Raw genomic sequence first — 19,372 nt, 5'->3', positions numbered from 1 at the left:
TTTACCTCTGGTTTATTTACAAAATTTTGCGAAGAAGCCAATATAGAATTGCATCACAATGTTAGAGGAGTCCCACGAAGGAATGGCCAAGTAGAGCGTGTACACCGCATAATTATCCCTACATTAGCGAAGTTGTCGTATGAAAATCCCGAAAATTGGTTTAAGTTTGTAAATAATGTTCAAAAGGCAATCTAACTGACGACGCAGTAGGTTTAGCTAGAGCGAAACATTCACGCGGGAGATGTCAAGCGAAGCAGACGAAAGTGAATAAAGTGAACTGTAAAACCATCTCTTCCGCGTACCCTCTTTTCTTCTACGTTGCACATAAATAATATATCATATAATGTATTTTGTAGAGGGTAAAGGTTAAGGATGTATTAAATAACATTTTCAAAGAGGGTATATCATAATAAAAATATAAAATATTTTCATTACACAGTTACAAGGGAAAGATATTTGTTTAATCTACAGGCAACTTCATTGAAGTTTTTTTAATGAACAGATCAGCACAAACTGTCGCATGTACATGCTTTTAATAATAATTGTAAAAGTTAGTGACAAAACCAAGTGATTCATTTCATGTTTGTTGATAAAAGTATCAAGTATTATGTAAACACAATTATTTTTGGTAATTTGGACCTATTACTACATTTTAACGACAATACCAATCTTTAAACAAATATCCAATCTACCTGAGATCCATAAGTAGTGTAACATCCAGTAACACAGTTATAACTAAAATTTTAGAATAGTTGATTGATCGTATGGTATCTTTTGATCATTCCGTACAAACACTAATCTCCAACATCTATTTTTTTTTTCTTCTAATACTACTCAATGCGTTTCGCATCCCATACGAGGATACATCGAGGAAAAGCTATCCCCTTACGTGACAACTGCGCTTACTACGGCATTTCATCCAGCCTCAACAGTTCCGCTTGTTTTTTAAATAAGAGGTAAGTTAACATTTATTGTTTCATTTCTACAATTTACTTCTTTTACTTTATATTCAGTAATAATGCAATATTATCACTTTTGTACAGCTCTTTGGAACATTGCTCATATCAAGGATTTATTTCATAATTCTATATAGTGCATTTACACAACTCTAAGAAGTGAGTATTATTGCATTTGAATTCTGTTTTGATGTTCTAATTCTAATTAAATAGTTTATCTAGATTATAATAGAGCTCCCACTAATTTTAAGAATGATAATCTACTTATCTTCTACTATTTACACACTACTGGATCTCGGCTTATGGCAACTAGACTTATTATGTATTGTTTCGTTTTAAATTATCACTATGATTTGATTTCAGCTGAATCCAATCTTTTAATGTCTTATCTGAGCAATTTCCTACTAATTCTTGTATAACTAGTACTTTATTTTTGTATTTACACAACGGTATTTTATCTCCTACTTTTGCTTTTCCTGTCCACGAACATTGCAATAAAATGTTAGGCCCTAGGATTAAGTGAAGAGCTTCACAAGCACGTTGTTTAAAATCGCCCTCTGCAATATTTTGTTTCACCCATTGCACAAATTCATCACGGTACTTTTTTTTCAGCATCTCCTGCAGGGTATTTATCTCCTCAATGGACTCCACTGTGCAAAAGGTTGGCAAAGGGGTTTTATCCGTGAGGTTCAAGCAGGTGTTTTGATTCGCCAACAGTTGTTGCATCATCCCGGTCAGAACATCGAGCTTGTTGTTCATCACTTCGTTCTGGACCTTTAGCTGAGCTACCATTCAGCGTAACATCATACATTCTTTTGCCAAATCAGTTGGTACTGACACGTTGTTGTTTTGTCCTCCATCTAAAAAAGTTTGTTTTATAGATTGTATTTAAACGTATCCTATAAGTATTGTCTTACCTTGTGTATCGACCAAATCTATATCGACCAGTTAAGCTTTTTTTGTCAAACAATGAGAGGCTCTACACGAAGTGAATCTAGTGAACAATACGATCTCTTAAATTCTTTGAATTCAAACGTGACATTTCATTTGGCCCCGAAAGAAAATTGATATGACAACTACATACATAAAAAACTCTCGTACCTCACCAATACATGTAAATCAAGGTCGCGTACATTCACACGCAAAAGCCTGTTCTCATATCCTCTAATTTTACCCCCAGTCCGAACGAAAACGTCTTCATTTTTTTTATATTCCAAGGTTTGGTGACACAAAATTAGGGAGTTGTATGCAAATTCGAGCACTTGTTTGTCGAGTGGGATTGAGCGAGAGGCTGACAAGTTTTCAATCGCTTTGCGCAGCGGGATAGTATGTGCCGTTAGTTCAACGTTATCTGTTATGGTCATCAACCAGCCATGTCGCGCACCGAAACTGTTCAAATGAATGGACTTTGCATCAGGTCAGGTGAGAATAAAGTGAAGCAGATATAAGATTAAAAACTATTACAGCGGAAAATTGAACAATAATAGGCATAAACACTCATAAACATTAATTGATTTATTTCTCATGCAATATATATGTTCCCAAAACATGAATTGGACAGTTCGTCCCTACAATTTAGCAACACATATTCTCCAATATTATCACAAACCAGGGCCTAACACTAATATGTCTCAAAAAACAAAAAAGGAACACAAAATCATTACTTTTTTATTTGTATTGATGCTAAACATTACTTCTGTCATGTCTCATATTGTAAAAGGTATTGTAAGATTCGATCCCTGTTTGGTTTGAATTTAACATAAACAATAGAGTTATCTAACATAACAACAACAGTTTGGTAATTTATGATTATGCATCCGTTCCGTAATTATTCTGAATTCAACTAACTGATTCTTATTGCACATCTCCCATTCATCACAACATATCTTTTTAACTTATCGATCGTAAAGAACTAAAGGCTAACTTTCATAGTTAAATATTTTCTTTGAGAAACCGTGAGCACTTGATAAAATTTATAAATTAGAAGCTCTAAAAAACAAAATTATGAAATCAGCGCAAGGCAATTTTCTTATATTGATTTCTGGATTTTTAAAGATTGGAATTCGTCTACTGGTATTGGTTCGTATATTGCTCGTAACGTTTTATTGTCTGTTGTATATTGTAATTGTAACTGTAAATATTTAAAATATTTAATATTGATTGTTCAATAAAATATTCAAAAGCATAAACAAAACCATGTTTCATGTATCTCCTGCGTCTGAAATCAATTGTTGGTAGTCATTAATCTCTCTTTTAATCTTAGCATCTACTTACTGCTATGGAAGGGTGAATGCACACTTTCATAAGATACATCTGCGTGGAAACCCTTGTCATCAGCAGTATATCGTACATTTTGAACTCGGCCATCTGGCAGCAAGGTGTGATACTCACCACGCGTTACACCGTTGTCATGATTCTGTATGTGACCGAAATCATTTCCTGTATGAAAATCGCGTACTCTGTAACCGAAAGCATATCCTTCGGAATTCTGAAAGATGTACGTATGATGCATATTAAGTGCGTTACGTCTGTGATTTAAGGCTGGGACAACTACACAGGTTTACTTACTTTTCCATCATAATGCTCTTTTCTGGAATCGTGATAAGTATGATGCTGTTCCAGGTGATGGCGCGACATTGATTTATCGTTAGGAGAGTCAGGTGGACTGTGGCCTTTAATGTGGCGATATGTGTTTGTTTCGTGACCAGCTTCTGCTTCATTGAATTTCTGATGTTCTGCTATTCTAAATTTTATTGGTTTCTGCGATCCAACAACATTTGCTGCATAACTAGCAGTTGCAACAGCAGGCCCTATAAGTTCAGATTCGGAAACATCTGTAGTTTCTTCCTGAATCGGCGTATATTCTTTCTTCAAATCAAATTGTAAATGAGGATCTATTTGCAATGCGTGATGATAATTGTCGTCGTAAATAATGTTTGATTCGTGATTGACTTGTATCGATCGATAACTCGGTCGAAATGGCTTTGGTCTCATAGTGGATGTTTCCGGAAATGTTACTGGAGCTGTGCTATCTTGCGGTCGATGCTGTTGGTCATTTTGTGTCATTGAAAGAGGCGTATTCAATAGTTGATTTAGTCCCTTTAATTGCGCGTTTGGTTGTTGTCCAATTAAAGCGGATAAGGCTGCAATATTCCCTTGAGAAGAATTGAGTTCATTCATTTGTACTGAGGATGGTTGTTCTGTCTGAAATATTTGATTATTTTTGTTACTATCAAAGTAATGTTGTGTGTGAGATTCTTCTTTATAATCAGGCACTAAAAATTTCATGTTTTGAAATGAGTGAACTGGTTCTTCTACGGGTTTACGATGTCCATATTCGGCTTTGGTTGGTATATAAACTTTGTCATAGGTGCGATTAATAACACTTTCTTTCCTAGGGTTTGAGATATCCTGACCGTAAGAGATCGAAATGCTAGGTTGCATTGTTATTTTTGTACGCTGGTGTTTCATTTGCTTTGATACTGGTATCTCTTTAATAACGTACTGAATCTTTGGTCGTTCTTTAATGATCACTTCTTGTGGAATAATTGATACGGATGTTCTGTAACTGTCAAGGTCAGATAGAGCAGCTGTTTCTGTGTTTGATGAAGTAACAGGGGAAAATAGATCCTGTTGACGATGATAACCTGGTGAAAGATCATTCATCTTGCTTTGTTCGATGGACGGCTTGAATGTGTTTACATACTGTGAACTTACGGCCAGCGGCGAGAGTGGAACCTTCTGGTATAATCGTTTCGGTCGTTGCAAATCAGAGAAAGACCACCAGGCTTTTGGGATACCTTGCAGGGATGAGTCTTTTGTATTTTTTAAATTGATGGTGTCCGACATCGTTCCCGATTCTGTTTCCAATGGGCTGCTTGAAATAATATCGGTTTGACCATTTGATGTTTCTTCTACCACAGGCTGCTCAATATCTGATAGGTTAATATTTGGTTTTGGCGTTGTAATGAATTTTTAGTTTTCGGTTTTTTATCACCAAAGAAGTATTTTGATGTAGATTGCAAAGCTGCTGTTTTCAAAATCGTATCACCGCCTTTTCCATTAATGCGCTCATTTGCTTTAATTGCTATGTCTATGGCTTTTTGTATACCAACAGGAAGATCCTCATAATTGGCACTTTGCTTTTGTTTTTTCCCTGTGATTTTAATGCGTCGAGACTCTTCAGAGCTCATATCCCTAGCATCATCTTTATCCATCGGTTCTATACTCTCCCGTTTTTCCTTCTTACTTGCTCCATTTTTCTGTACATTTGCCTTTGGACGTTCGAATGCTTCATCAAACACCTTTCCACGTCTGTAAATATCCGATGACGTAAAGGGGTGTCGCAAATTTTCTGTTGCATTTGCTTGGCGTTTGCATAGCCATTATAAGTCTTGGCATCTTCCAATTCGAATTTAACGTAATCGCGTGGATCGGGACTAGCTGACCGTCGGTGTCTAATACTTGTCGTTGAATTAGCGTTATTTTTCAATTTAGAAACTACTGCATCACTCAAATCAAATCGTAATATTTCTCTTGGAATTGGTTCCATTCGTTTCTCTTGTTTTTCTCTTTTTGTTCGAGATTTTGGGCAATGTGAAGCGTGTAAAGGCGAGTCATAGTTAAAAGAGTAAGCTACAGCATCCGACAATTCAAACTTGATCATTTCTCGTGGAACAATATCTATCATTTTTGAGTTTCGCACAGCTGATGGAAGATTACCCAATCGTTTTGTACGTACTGATGCTAGTTTACCCATGTTTTCGATACGAACACGGTCATGTTGTTTCTCTTCTGAGTTTTGGTATCGTTCATGAGCAGCGGTGTAAGCAGCGATCATTGATGCTTGTTGAAGTGGTTCTTGCATTTGACGATATTTTTTCCTCAAGTATGCCTTCATGCCCTAAAAAAATCTGAATTATTATAAATATCATCAACCCATTTTAAAACGTTACAACGAATCTTACGTTCCAGCTTTCCGTTGTTGCCAAAAAGGATGCATTTGGACGGCCTAGTTCATATACATCTTCGAACACCGCGGCAGGTGATCTACCAGCCCACACTGCCAAAGGTAATAATAAAATCAGCTGAAATAAAAATTCACATAAACAGAACATTAAAATAATCTTCGTTTTTAATCATATGCTGTTATCAAGGGTTTCCCACGATGTATTGGTAGATTCCCATTTTTTATGTGTTCGCACGATTTTTGGCTGATTTCCATAAGTTTTTGGTTAAATTGTATTGATAGCCGGTCGGGCGAGACCAATGAATTATGGGAATGAACCAAACATCTACGAGATACGATGAATAAATCGTGAAACGAGCCTAAAAAAATATGGGAAGCGACCAGTAATTTGTTAGAAACCCCGTATTTTGATTATTATTATTATTATTATTATTATTATTATTATTATTATTATATTATTATTATTATTATTATTATTATTATTATTATTATTATTATTATTTATTATTATTATTATTATTATTATTATTATTATTATTATTATTATTATTATTATTATTATTATTATTATTATTATTTATTATTATTATTATCATTATTATTGTTATTGTTATTATTTTATTAATATTATTGGTCTTATTATAATTTTAAAAGTATCATTAAATTATTTAAAACATAATTAAGTGAAAAAAGTCATCTGGCTTTCTAGAGCTTCTACAATCATAGCAGTTTATCACATATATCGTTTTAATTTATCTAAGATCCAGACTGGAGAAAAAAAAATGCAGGACTTAAAAATAACAAGGTGAGAAATAAATAAATAAATAAATAAATAACATACTTTGTGTTTATATCAAACAAGACTGCGTTGAAGGCTTTTCACCGCGTGCTTAAACTTCTACTGAAAGTGTTATTTGTATATTTGTATATGTATTAATTAATCGACGGACTTCATAACCCATATAACCAAGATACCGAAAACGCCACCAATTTTTGTACTAAAAATCCAGTTGCATCAAACAAAGCTAAAAAACTATCAGTTTGGTGGGTTAAGCCACACGGCCACAGAAGCAGCCACTACAATGTTGTTGAAGTCAGATTTTTATGCAGGGGCAATTTATTTGCTCAACATGTTTCACCTGTGTTAAAATGTTATTTAATTGTGCAAAGGAAGCAATCAAACATTTGTGTTTAAGTTGGTTTGTTGTAAAACATTCATGTGTAATATGTGTACATGTGTGTTTGTTTACTTGCGAATGAACTCTTCCATTTCGCTGGTCAGTGCATAGTTATAGACTAATAATATTGCTGAAGTTGAAGTGCAGTGATGTAAGTGAATGAATTTAATCAACCGAGGAATTAAAATCCAGCATATTGACCTTAGCCAACCCTTTACCAAACTTTTCCTCAAAGCATTTTTGGAAAAGTTGTGATAAGGGTGGGCAAGATAAATACATCGGATCGGAACTGGCAGCTCCGATTGTTCTAAAATTTGGTGGGTTCACGACTAAATCGACCACCACAAACCCACGTGGGTTTGAAGTGGTTTTACAGTGGGTTAAGGACGATTTGGTTATTTGGAAGGACCACTCGATATATACAGTTTACAATATTATTACAGCATATATAGTATACATAGTCTCACACATACGCACAACGATTACAAGGACGCTAAAAAGTCAGACGAGATACATGAAGAAAATTTATACTATACAAGAAATTTGCAACCGTCATGCCGGACTAACATGTCATGCCGGTTATACATGTAACAAAAAAGTTCCACCGCATGTCCTCTGTGCGGAACAGTGTGTTCGAGAAATGCGCCGCAGATTCAGCATTGTATCCGATGAATTCAGGTATCATCAATCAGGGTTTTCAAGCATCATACCGCAGTCTTGGCATTGGCTAAGACAGAATGGGGAAGGGATCCCGCGGTCTTGAGATAAAGTGTGAAGCCCTGTATTGACTGTAGTGCCAGACCACCCGATTAACATTTCGTTTTTACAGACAGCCTCTGATATGGGAGCTCACAAGACTAAAAAACTAATACTAGATGTAAATACCCTAAATACTACAAAATAAAAAAATACTGTTAGAAATTGCCGCTCTAACTCGGGAAAAGTGAACAAAATGAATTTATTAGGTTGGCACTATAAGTGCACCAAAAATTTTTTTTTTTTTCATTATCATTTTCATTCATTTTATCGCTTATTAACTTTTGGATATTTTCTTGCTATTGCCCTGTTTACGTGGTTTCCTTGCCTTTTTATCTCTTTTCGCACGCACAAAACATCGCCTTGGCTGACAGTCCGTTGGAACCTTATAACGGTTTCCAACAAATACTAAAAGTCCTAAATACTCCTTTTTCAACCGAGCGTTTTGTATATCTCTGATTTGGACGCTGGGATCACTGGCTATGAAAAGGCAGATGAAGTATCAAAATAAGCGTTTCGATGGGTTCCTTCAGTTAAAGACCCATTCTTACAGGGTTTCTCAAGCTAGCTCAACATCGTAACACTATTTCAAACATTTCCAACACGTTAAACGATTGTCAACATCGTACATACAATTCGAATCCGTAAACACTTTTCAACTTGGTAACTCTAGGTTTTGAACGCGTAAAATCCCAACTCTAATCTGTAAAATGTATAATGGGTGACAAGACAGCCCTCATGTTCTGCAATTGTTTGAGTAGTGCAATAACATGCAATGCAATTAAAATCAACTCCATCAAACATCAATTATGTCATCTCATTTTTCTGTTTGTTATTTCCTCAGTAGTAGAGGGAGAGAGTAGAATGAACAATTTTTGTTGTAAAACGCAAACGTAAATACATAAAATGGATAAACAAAGTGAAAGTTAAGAAAGTCGGCAAAGATGAAGGCTGCTTCTCTAATGAACTCTGTGATTCGAATTATACCGTTGACCTTGGCCCTGAATGAAACAAAATCTCCAATATCCAAATATGCACTCTTGACGATTTGACCTCAAATGCTCAATTTGTCAAACAATATTAAAAAGCCCGAAAACATCGATGTCAAATCTATCATATCCAGAAAGACTCATCTAACATGTATATGAACTTATTTTTAAAAATGAATACATGTGTTTCAGAAATCGCTAAAAACTTTAAAATTGTGCATAACATGTTTTAAAAGTTATCTTATTTTTGAAATTATTGAACTTATTTTATTGGCATCTTATAGATAATAACATATTTAACTTTATTGAATCAAATATGCATCAGTTGCTCACTTAGCCATATACATTGTAATTTTTAAATCTTTCGGTTTCTTGGTCATATTACAGTCCTCTCTCTATTATGTTAGAGCGGATGGGACTGTCATTAGAGGAGACTTCAAATTAAAGAGATTGAAAGTGAAAGAGAAGTTCATACAAACCAGAAAGAGAAAGAACATAAGTTTGCAACCTTGACTGTTGCGGTAGGGAGCTGCGATCACGATTGCAAATTTGAGTATACTTCATTCCATAACCGTAGCGACAATTTACACAAATAAGAGGACACAGGTTTTCCATATGAAAGGGGGAAAAATGTACTTAAAATCAAAAAGCTATAGGCTTCATATTGAAATATTTCAAAGCTCCATTGAGTTTTATTGCATTGTATTGTGTAATTATACGTTCAACTATGAAATGAGCATGTAACTGTAAACTCCGCCATAGCAATATATTACAGCTAATTGTGTTATCACCTTACGTGATCTCGTGGTAATTACACCAGGTTTCACCTACGTTCGAATCTCGTTCCGTTTGAATTGAATCTTGTGCCGCCTCCTTTACGATCGAACGCGTGTCGGTACGGTTGAATTGAGTTTTACTACCAAGTCTATATTGTACAAAGATCAAGTCATCCAAAACATTTGATCAACAATCGTGAGAAAGTTTTGATAGTACAGTTCTTTTTCAGTTCAAGAAAAAGTATTATTCGTTTGATCGCAGCATGCATTGTGGATTTAGTTGTGGTGCATGCAGTGGTCTATATGCATTTTTGGTCATTTTCACTACGTTGTTTTCATTCTTTATATTTTTAGAAAGTTCATTAAGATTAACAAGAGCAGTGCCCAAAATTAGGACGAAATCATGTGTATCTCAATAGTACCAAAGCTAAGAGGCCAGTTTCCTGATCGTGGTCGGTTTTAAGTGATGAATTACTAAAACCAAACTCCATGCCACGTTAATGAGATAGAAAAGTAGGTATATCAGCTGGGCTTATAGTGTTCTTGCTCATATATATAATAATATATCGATACACAATTTGACAGTTTGTTCCATAACAAAACCTAGTCAACCTTAAAATTAAAACGGTATCTCTCACAAATGGTAGGTGAATTTGCTCAGGCGTAGCACGAATAGCGTAGCCAAACAACTTGCGTGATGGTTAGTTCTTATATTAAAACCAAGATCTGAAGGTTACATGATTCCAACCTAACATTTCCGTTGCAAAATCTGATGCATAGGCTACATTTATTAAATCCGTTCTGCCAATTAGCAAGGAGCAGTGTACCAACCGAATCAAATACAATATCATACTTGAACTGTGGAAAATATCAGAGTGCCAGCGCATACATCGTTTTGTTCCTTTCAACAGACCTCCAATTGTAATTAAATATCGTGTAAAATTGTGAAAATTCGGGATATACTTAGGAGTGAGTATATAGAAAAACCATCAAAGCATCCTGTTTGTCATGGATCTATCTGTTGTATCACCGCAGGACTCCACACAGCATAACACGGAGCGCAACATCCCGCTGCGCAAAGCGATCGAAAACTTGTCAGCCACTCGCTCAATGTAGCTAGAGAGCAAAAACCAATAACGATAAAGCGAGGTGAAAGGGAAAAGAGAGAAGAAAGAGAACGTGGGTGTGAACTATTTTTCACCCATTATCATTTTTGCGCCAACACGGTCGCGTACCGGAGCTTTTTTGTCAAAAAGAGACATACACATACAGCGCGCTCTCTCGAAATACCGTAAACGCTTCAACCGATCAAGAGCTTCGATCGGTTCTTCGGACATTTCTGCTCGCTTTCTCGATCGGTTTCGGCGGAAAGCGAGCTAGAAAGCGAGCTCAAAAACTGCTCGATTTTGTTGTGCGGGACACCTTAAACAAGGGTATTCCGAAGATATAAATCATCCAGAAACAACAGAAAGTATCAAAATGAGCGAGAAATGAAACACAGATTAAAATGGTAGTTATGCGTTATGCTGCACACTCCATACTGATTAAGTACTTCACCAAACCCAAAATCATGCCTCGACTTCAATCAACAAAAAGAAGAGGCATTGGTATGGCACGCTCAGGAATAGATGAGATTTTCTATGGTATTACAAAGATCAAAAGATTAAAAAATAATCCTAATAAATAGTTAATTTAGACAACTTGGTGAAAAATGGCCTTAACCTATTTTACCAAGTCCATCAAAGGTGCTAGGGTCTTGGACTTTAGTAATTTCCTAAAGGGAAGGTCTAGACTGTTTTTCTGTAACCTGGAGCAACGTCCGCTGTATGAGTGCCCAATATTTCAAAAATGCCATAAATTCTGCATCCCGCTGCGCAAAGCGATCGAAAAATTCTCAACCTCTCGCTCAATGTAGCTAGAGAGCAAGAACCAATATTGATAAAGCAAGGTGAAAAGATGGAGAAGAGGGGAAGGAGGGGAGAAAGAGAACGTGGGTGTGAACTATTTTTCGGCCACTATCATTTTTGCGCCATCATGGTCATGTACCGGAGCTTTTTTGTCAGAACCCGCTGCGCAAAGCGATCGAAAACTTGTCAGCCACTCACTCAATGTAGATAGAGAGCAAAACCCAATAACGATAAAACGTGGTGAAAGGATGAAGAAAAGGGGAAGGAGGGGAGAAAGAGAACGTGGGTGTGAACTATTTTTCGGCAATCATCATTTTTGCGCCAACACGGTCGCGTACCGGAGTTTTTCTGTCAGATAGAAGCAAACACATCCCGCTGCGCAAAGCGATCGAAAAATTCTCAACCTCTCGCTCAATGTAGCTAGAGAGCAAGAACCAATATTGATAAAGCAAGGTGAAAAGATGGAGAAGAGGGGAAGGAGGGGAGAAAGAGAACGTGGGTGTGAACTATTTTTCGGCCACTATCATTTTTGCGCCATCACGGTCATGTACCGGAGCTTTTTTGTCAGAAAGAGATAAACACATACTGCGCGTTCTCTCGAACGACCGTAAACGCTTCGATAGATCAAGAGCTTCGATCGGTTCTTCGGACATTTCTGCTCGTTTTCTCGATCGGTTTCGGCGGAAAACGAGCTAGAAAGCGAGCTCAAAAACTGCTCGATTTTGTTGTGCGGGAAAGAGATAAACACATACAGCGCGCTCTCTCGAAATACCGTAAACGCTTCAACCGATCAAGAGCTTCGATCGTTCTTCGGACATTTCTGCTCGCTTTCTCGATCGGTTTCGGCGGAAAGCGAGCTAGAAAGCGAGCTCAAAAACTGCTCGATTTTGTTGTGCGGGATTCAATGATTTGTTAGAAACGGTGCTTACATTCCTAAATGCACGGCGGAATGAATCGTCGTTGAAATTGGTCAAAAGTTGGTTTATGTACGTCCCGCACAACAAAATCGAGCAGTTTTTGAGCTCGCTTTCTAGCTCGCTTTCCGCCGAAACCGATCGAGAAAGCGAGCAGAAATGTCCGAAGAACCGATCGAAGCTCTTGATCGGTTGAAGCGTTTACGGCATTTCGAGAGAGCGCGCTGTATGTTTATGTCTCTTTTGACAAAAAAGCTCCGGTACGCGACCGTGTTGGCGCAAAAATGATAATGGCCGAAAAATAGTTCACATCCACGTTCTCTTTCTTCTCTCTTTTCCCTTTCACCTCGCTTTATCGCCCGCTGCGCAAATTCGAGCAGTTTCCAGCGCAGGAAATGTACCAAAATCTGCGCTGGCCAGCGCAGATTTTGGCTGGTCTCCCGCGCTGGACTTCAGCGATTCCTGCGCAGGCCTGCGCAGGGTTAGCGCCATCTGTTGGCGAAATGGATGAACTATTTATGGCGGTGGAGCAAAAAAAACGGTCAAAAAATTTAAAATTATTGGCGCCCATTTTTCGTCCGCTTCTTCATCTCCTTCACCCTGCCTTGCCTTACTTGCGCTTCAGCCCGTGCCTTCCGCCGCCCGCTGATTGGCTGTTGCGGTGTATTGCGTTGATACTCATATGTGCATTGCGGTTGTGTATTGTAATTGGTGGGTGTTAGCATTTATTAATTAGTGTGTGACCTTGAGACGCTGTGGGAGAAGCTGGATTGGGATTCAAAGTGTTATCGGTGTATTGATGGTTTATTTTATTTCGTGCTGCTGCTGATGAGACCATTCGATGCCCGTGCCGGTCGAGGGTGACGAAGCCTATTTAAAACAAGCGTAGGAGAACGTCTAACACTAATCTAATATTTTTTTATTTGAACATGTTTGATGCTTCAACGACCTTCTAAGCATCATGTAGCACAATGTATAGTGGCTATAAATTTTTTTTTTAATGTGCCGAAATCTGTCTCGAGTTTTTGGGTCTCGTTACACACACACACACACAGCGCGGGGAAAGTGACCGTTCACTCTATCATGTCGCGATCCCCCACCCCGCCCGGCGCTAGGGATGAGGATGCGCTACAAGATAGCTGAACCAGCCTTTCTTCCGATAAGGTAGCCGTACTCGCTCGTGCGGGAGGGGGGGGGGGGATTGGTGGTGGGTGCGCGCTCGCCTGCGCGCTTTCGTGGGTGCGTGCTTGCGTTCGCGCTTTCGTGGGTGTGCGCTCGCATGCGCGCGTACGTGCAAGTGTGCGTGCATGCGTGTGTGTGTTTGCGTGTGTGTGTGTGCGTGCGTGTGGAAACCCCAAAACGGTTTGATTCTGATGCGTACATTTTCATCCACTGCGACAACAAAGTCCGTGCATTTTTTATATCGCTACCTGAGAGACAACACAATTCTGCTAGCGGATGCAAGTTGAAACAAAACTTGAATTGAATTCATACAAAAGAGGATTCTGGATTTGTTTATTACGGTGCGCGTATGGTGCTGCACCTGTCCGTCCAGAATCTGGCGGCTTGTTGGCTGGGCAAGCCGGTATCATGACGCCGAGCGACCGGCACTGCCTTGGAATGGGTTCGGCTCGGGAGGTTAATGTCCTTTGGTCGAGTGCATTCCGTGCATTTGTCGCGTCACATCGGTAGCCCGGCAGCATCAAAGACAAGCCAAACTCTTCCCCGGGCGTGGAATGTTATGCTAATTTCTTCTTATTATTATTATTATTGTTGGCGTAATAGCCAGCGCGATCATGCCGGCCATTTTAGGACTTGAGTACCACGTAGCCGGTTTGTCAGCCCTTGCTACGGCGGACGGTTCATACGTGGTTAGAACCCGCGACGGGCATGCTGTTACGATGTGCGGAATGGTGGCGGTGCCGCGGGACAGCTCCTATCTTGCGGGCAACTTGCATACTGTCACACTGTCTCCTACCCGATGCATACGCTGCAGGCATAGGGAAGGATGCACCTCCACAATAAAAAAAAAACACCGTCATGAACCAGCGGCGGATCTAACGGTAGGCGGACTAGGCGGTCGCCGAAGATCTCTAGTCTGTAGTATGCCGTATGTCTACAAGTGGACAGAGGCCTCGTAAAAAAATAAAACAACAACAACAAGTGGACAGAGTATTAGCGATAAAGGCCCCTGGAAAGATGGTCCTGTGGCTGGAGAAACATTTACCCCCCCCCCCCCTCCCCCATGCCGACAACAATTTTAGGGCCTGTGATGATCGTAGGGGTCCCACTCCCTCCCCCCCCCGCGCCAACGATTTAAGTATACTGTTATATCTCCCAACAGCTGTACCCCCTCCAGTACCCCCTCCTCCCGGTCATCAGTTACCATTTACAGCGACCGTCTTTCCGCCTAGGGCACCCGATTCCCCTACTCCGTCACTGTCATGAACACCTTCCTTTCTTTGACCGGTCGATCATAACATTCCGGAAGAGCATACATTCGGCGACAGTTTTGCATACACACGCACACTCACACCCATGCGCAGGCGGCTTGGTATATCTGTGTAATCTACACCATACGAAAGCAAAAGCTTAGTGTAATAAAATTATGCTTTATGTTTAGCACGTTCAGTTCGATGGCAGGCCCCAGGGACTGCCAGTGAACTTTCCAGTATGCCGATTTTACAATCAGCTTGCGTTCTAGATGCCGGCGGAACGGAATGTTGATGAAAAACAGCGCCAGGCTGAACGTGCTAATGCGAATTAGGGTTCTGCCCGTTGCACAGCAAACCCTCCAGCGTGAGCTAGCGATTCCTTGGTCATTTTTACATTGCAGCGATTGAACTCATTGCGCTTTTTTGGTTTGATTTGTGAAAATGCAACTTCCTCGCTGCAATGTTTAGTAACGGCTTTTTAAGCGCCACAGCAACTCATGAGCATTGGCCACAAGCGAGAAAGAGATAGCGCTATGGAGGGAAAAAGCACGGACGACGGCTGACAGCGATTGGCCGTCTGACGCACCAACACATCTAAACCTTCGACAGCGCGTTCAGGCGAGGGGTATGAGGCGGAGCCAGGGACGGGTAGCTCGACTGGCTGCTTGACAAATTTGCCGTTGGAGGGAAAAAGAAGGCATGATAAAATTCTCCGAACGCCATGATTTCTTGCGTCGCTTTGCGCAGCGGGCGTTATTGGTTTTTGCTCTCTAGCTACATTGAGCGAGTGGCTGACAAGTTTTCGATCGCTTTGCGCAGCGGGGTGTTTGTCTCTTTCTGACAAAAAAAGCTGCGGTACGCGACCATGTTGGTTCAAAAATGATTATGGTCGCAAAATAGTTCACACCCACGTTTTCTTTCTCCCCTCCTTCCCCTCTTCACCATCCTTTTACCTTTTTTTGGTTCTTGCTCTCTAGCTACATTGAGCGAGACACTGAGTTTTCGATCGCTTTGCGCAGCGGGATGTGTTTGCTTCTTTCTGACAGAAAAACTCCGGTACGCGACCGTGTTGGCGCAAAAATGATGATTGCCGAAAAATAGTTCACACCCACGTTCTCTTTCTCCCCTCCTTCCCCTTTTCTTCATCCTTTCACCACGTTTTATCGTTATTGGGTTTTGCTCTCTATCTACATTGAGTGAGTGGCTGACAAGTTTTCGATCGCTTTGCGCTGCGGGGTACTAAGACGTGGAAATCAATGGGATATATTAAAATACTATAAACTTCCCACCGGTTTCTACAGATTTCCATCTCACCCTTCATGATGTTCATCATTCCCACATCAGATGTCCATCTTATCCGAACATTTCAAAGCAGAACGAAAACAAATGTTTTTATTTCATGAAGAAAACATAAAAATCGATAGAAACTTTAAAGATTCAACACATTTTCTGATGAAACATGAGTTTAAGATAATGTATGCACATTTACATGGTCGTTATATTGATATATTCCCAGGTTTTTAAGATTGTACGTCTTTAATTAGCTTACCGTAAGAATATGTAAAATTCTGTTGTATAACAATTTTCGAGATAGATATTTAATATATGTTACTACAATTAAGATTCCATTTACAATTCCATTTATTCGAAAATACCGAATATTTACCTATTGAATATAAATTAACATAAATGGTTTTCCGGCATCTGAACCACTTGTTTCAATTAATTTTTTCAGAGTTTTAGTTTATCATAATTATAATTGAAAAATGTTTAGTTGAATTATAGAATAAAAAATAGGATAAATTTGATTTTTTTTTTCATAATTGTAATATTGTTTGTATTTGACATATCGTTAGATTCGAAGATACAGTTTTTGAATAGTCACTAAAAATTTTTGGGATGCAATATATTTTAATTAAATTAAGTATTTTACTGTAAGTGTGTTATTACTGAAGGTTATCATGTACATTAATGTTAAAATGTCGAATTAAAATAGGTGGAAATTGATAAAACAGATATTTTAATATTATTCCAATAAGAAATAATACGACAAAGGTCAAACTTTATGATATTTTTACCAACAACAAATCTTATCTGTCATTTATGCATACATCTATCAAGCAAATAAAAAAAATACATAAACTTGCTCCACTACGAAACACATAACACATGCCAACACTCAAACATCCTACAAAATGAGTAAAATTGTTACCATTGATTTGGTTTAACATCATATGCATTTCGATCTCAGAAGTGCTATTACTTAATCCATTAAAGCAAATGTGTTGGCAATTTTTGTTTCTCTATCTATGCACATTATTGTTCATAACCTATCTTGTTTGCTTTACATTGATTACTTGTTGCTTGTTTATGTATTGAGTGCATGTGAACCATAATTAACAATCATAAGAAACCAGATTTTTTATACCTCTTTATAAGTTTTTTGACTTTCCATTTTACACTTGTTCACGATTTCTTTTATCATATCTATTGCCTTATAATTATGTTTGCTTTAAATATCATCTAGTGAATTATCGATCGTATGAATAAACAGGGGTAATTACTCGATTATGTTACCATTTAACCTCTTTTCTTTTTGGCATTTAATTTTATATGTGATATAATATCACACTAATCAAAAGTAGCTATGGTTTTTTATGATAATCTAACATAATCGTTACCTGTTGGACAAATTTACACTATATATGTTATAGATTCACTTACACAGTACTTCCCCATGTCCTGTATTGATTCTAGGTACAAATGGTCGAAAGTAGATATTTTCAACTGTTCTGCAATCTGCTTACTGCTATTTTTACTTTTGAAACAAAACTTATTTTAGTATTAACCACTGTTTAGTATAAGTTATGCCACTTTTACAACTAAACGAAATTTCACGAATTAATAATTTTTTACGTTTTTATCATTTCTATGGAATTATTTCATGTTTCTGAAAAAGTTATAGGTTAGAGGGAATTCGATAACAATAAATAACATATTCAACGAGTACACAAAAATCAACGTTAATATCAGTATCACTCAACGAACCGTACGCGTTTACATCCAAGACGGAACTGGCGATCAATGAAAGAAATGTTTACTATAAATTGTTACTCTCCCCATTTTCATTTCAGTGTGTGAGAAGCAGCCAATCCACATGTTTCGCGAGTATACAACACGCATGTGTTGCGGAATTGTGTTACCGTGAAGCCACACACATTCATACAATTTTACTCTGCATGTCATCATCTTTGGAACCTCAACTATATTTCATCCTCAATTGCAATTCCGCCGTACAACCTTACATAACATTCTCTCATGTTTATGCTGCGCTGAGTTTTTATTTTAAACATTTTGAACTTTCTCTCAACACATCTTTACTCTCTCTTCAGTTTGGATAGGTGAGTTTGAATATAGAAACAAGGGGTACGACAGCTAGTTTCCAGCACTTGATAGGTATCGGCTGCATATATTTTATGCTTTTTATCATGAACAGTATTGCTTGACAAACATGTAGTTATTTAAACAACGATCATTGAACAAATAATCAAACAAGTTTTACTAAAAATTACACGAACTTGTAGTAATTTTTAGCAAATAATGTTGCATTGCATTGGTGCACTATCAAAGCCGACACAACAAAACAAAAGAAATGATAATTAACAACGATAGTTTTTTGGTGACGTGCAAAGTTTGCCAATGATTTCTTTCTTTCTCTCTCTCTCTCTCTCTCTCTCTCTCTCTCTCTCTCTTTCTCTCTCTCTCTCTTCCTTTTCTCTTTATCTCTCTATATATCTCTCTCTCTCTTTCTCTATATCACTCAATCGCTCTCTTTGTCCGTAATATTAATAAAAATAATGAAATAATGTAAATTTCAATTAGTAAAAATAACGACGAGCCAATCAAAGTAAAGACTATTTTTATAGATTCATAAATACAGACTTGACGAACTTTTCTGCTTAGTTCCTATTTTAAACGATGGGTTCAATCGCATTTCTTCATTTAAATTGCATTTCACGAAACTTTTGTACAGCTCCGCAGGCCAAAGCTATGTGCAACACTTTAGAATAAGCTTCTATTTCAAAAAATGAATTCCTATCTGGACTGTGTCTGTTTACATCACCGAGCACAAGTAGTTAACGAATCACAGATTCGAGACCACTGATCTACTCATGTATAGTTTTCATGCAATATTTAAGAGAAAGGGAAATTTCCACATCGGTTTGACGTATTAATGTACTTGGATAAATATTTGCAAACAAATAAAGATGTGGTTGCAATACATGTTTTTTTGTTGGAACGTACCTTCTGAATATTTTTTTTTTTGTTATTTTGATTGAACTTATTTTTCATCCATAATTTTGAAAAAAAAAATGCGTGCTTACACGAATGAACAGAAGTGTAGTTTACAATTAAGAAATTTATATTGAGTCTAATGTTTAATATATTTAAAATTTTAATGTGTATGTATCATTTATTACACTACTTATTT

The 19,372-nt window shown here is 37.8% G+C and overlaps 1 protein-coding gene and 1 long non-coding RNA gene across 2 annotated transcripts; one reads left to right on the top strand and one right to left on the bottom strand.

Annotated features, from left to right (window-relative positions):
* The first annotated feature begins 687 nt into the window (after positions 1-687).
* On the top strand, positions 688-1,784 carry LOC121603017. The gene is made up of 3 exons (XR_006006553.1): positions 688-956; positions 1,044-1,115; positions 1,569-1,784. It is a non-coding gene; the product is annotated as an uncharacterized LOC121603017 (long non-coding RNA).
* A 1,907-nt stretch (positions 1,785-3,691) lies between these two features.
* LOC121603018 lies at positions 3,692-17,943 on the bottom strand. The gene is made up of 4 exons (XM_041931757.1): positions 17,605-17,943; positions 5,924-6,043; positions 5,698-5,859; positions 3,692-3,766 (listed from the first exon to the last, which is right to left on the bottom strand). The coding sequence occupies exons 1-4, from the start codon at positions 17,617-17,619 to the stop codon at positions 3,707-3,709; spliced, it is 357 nt and encodes a 118-aa protein (XP_041787691.1). The 5' UTR covers positions 17,620-17,943; the 3' UTR covers positions 3,692-3,706.
* Between the last annotated feature and the right edge of the window lie 1,429 nt (positions 17,944-19,372).

The sequence above is a fragment of the Anopheles merus genome, unplaced genomic scaffold, assembly GCF_017562075.2.
Source record: "Anopheles merus strain MAF unplaced genomic scaffold, AmerM5.1 LNR4000768, whole genome shotgun sequence".
In the NCBI taxonomy this organism is placed as follows: Eukaryota; Metazoa; Arthropoda; class Insecta; order Diptera; family Culicidae; genus Anopheles; species Anopheles merus.
This window is presented reverse-complemented; position numbering and strand designations above follow the sequence as displayed.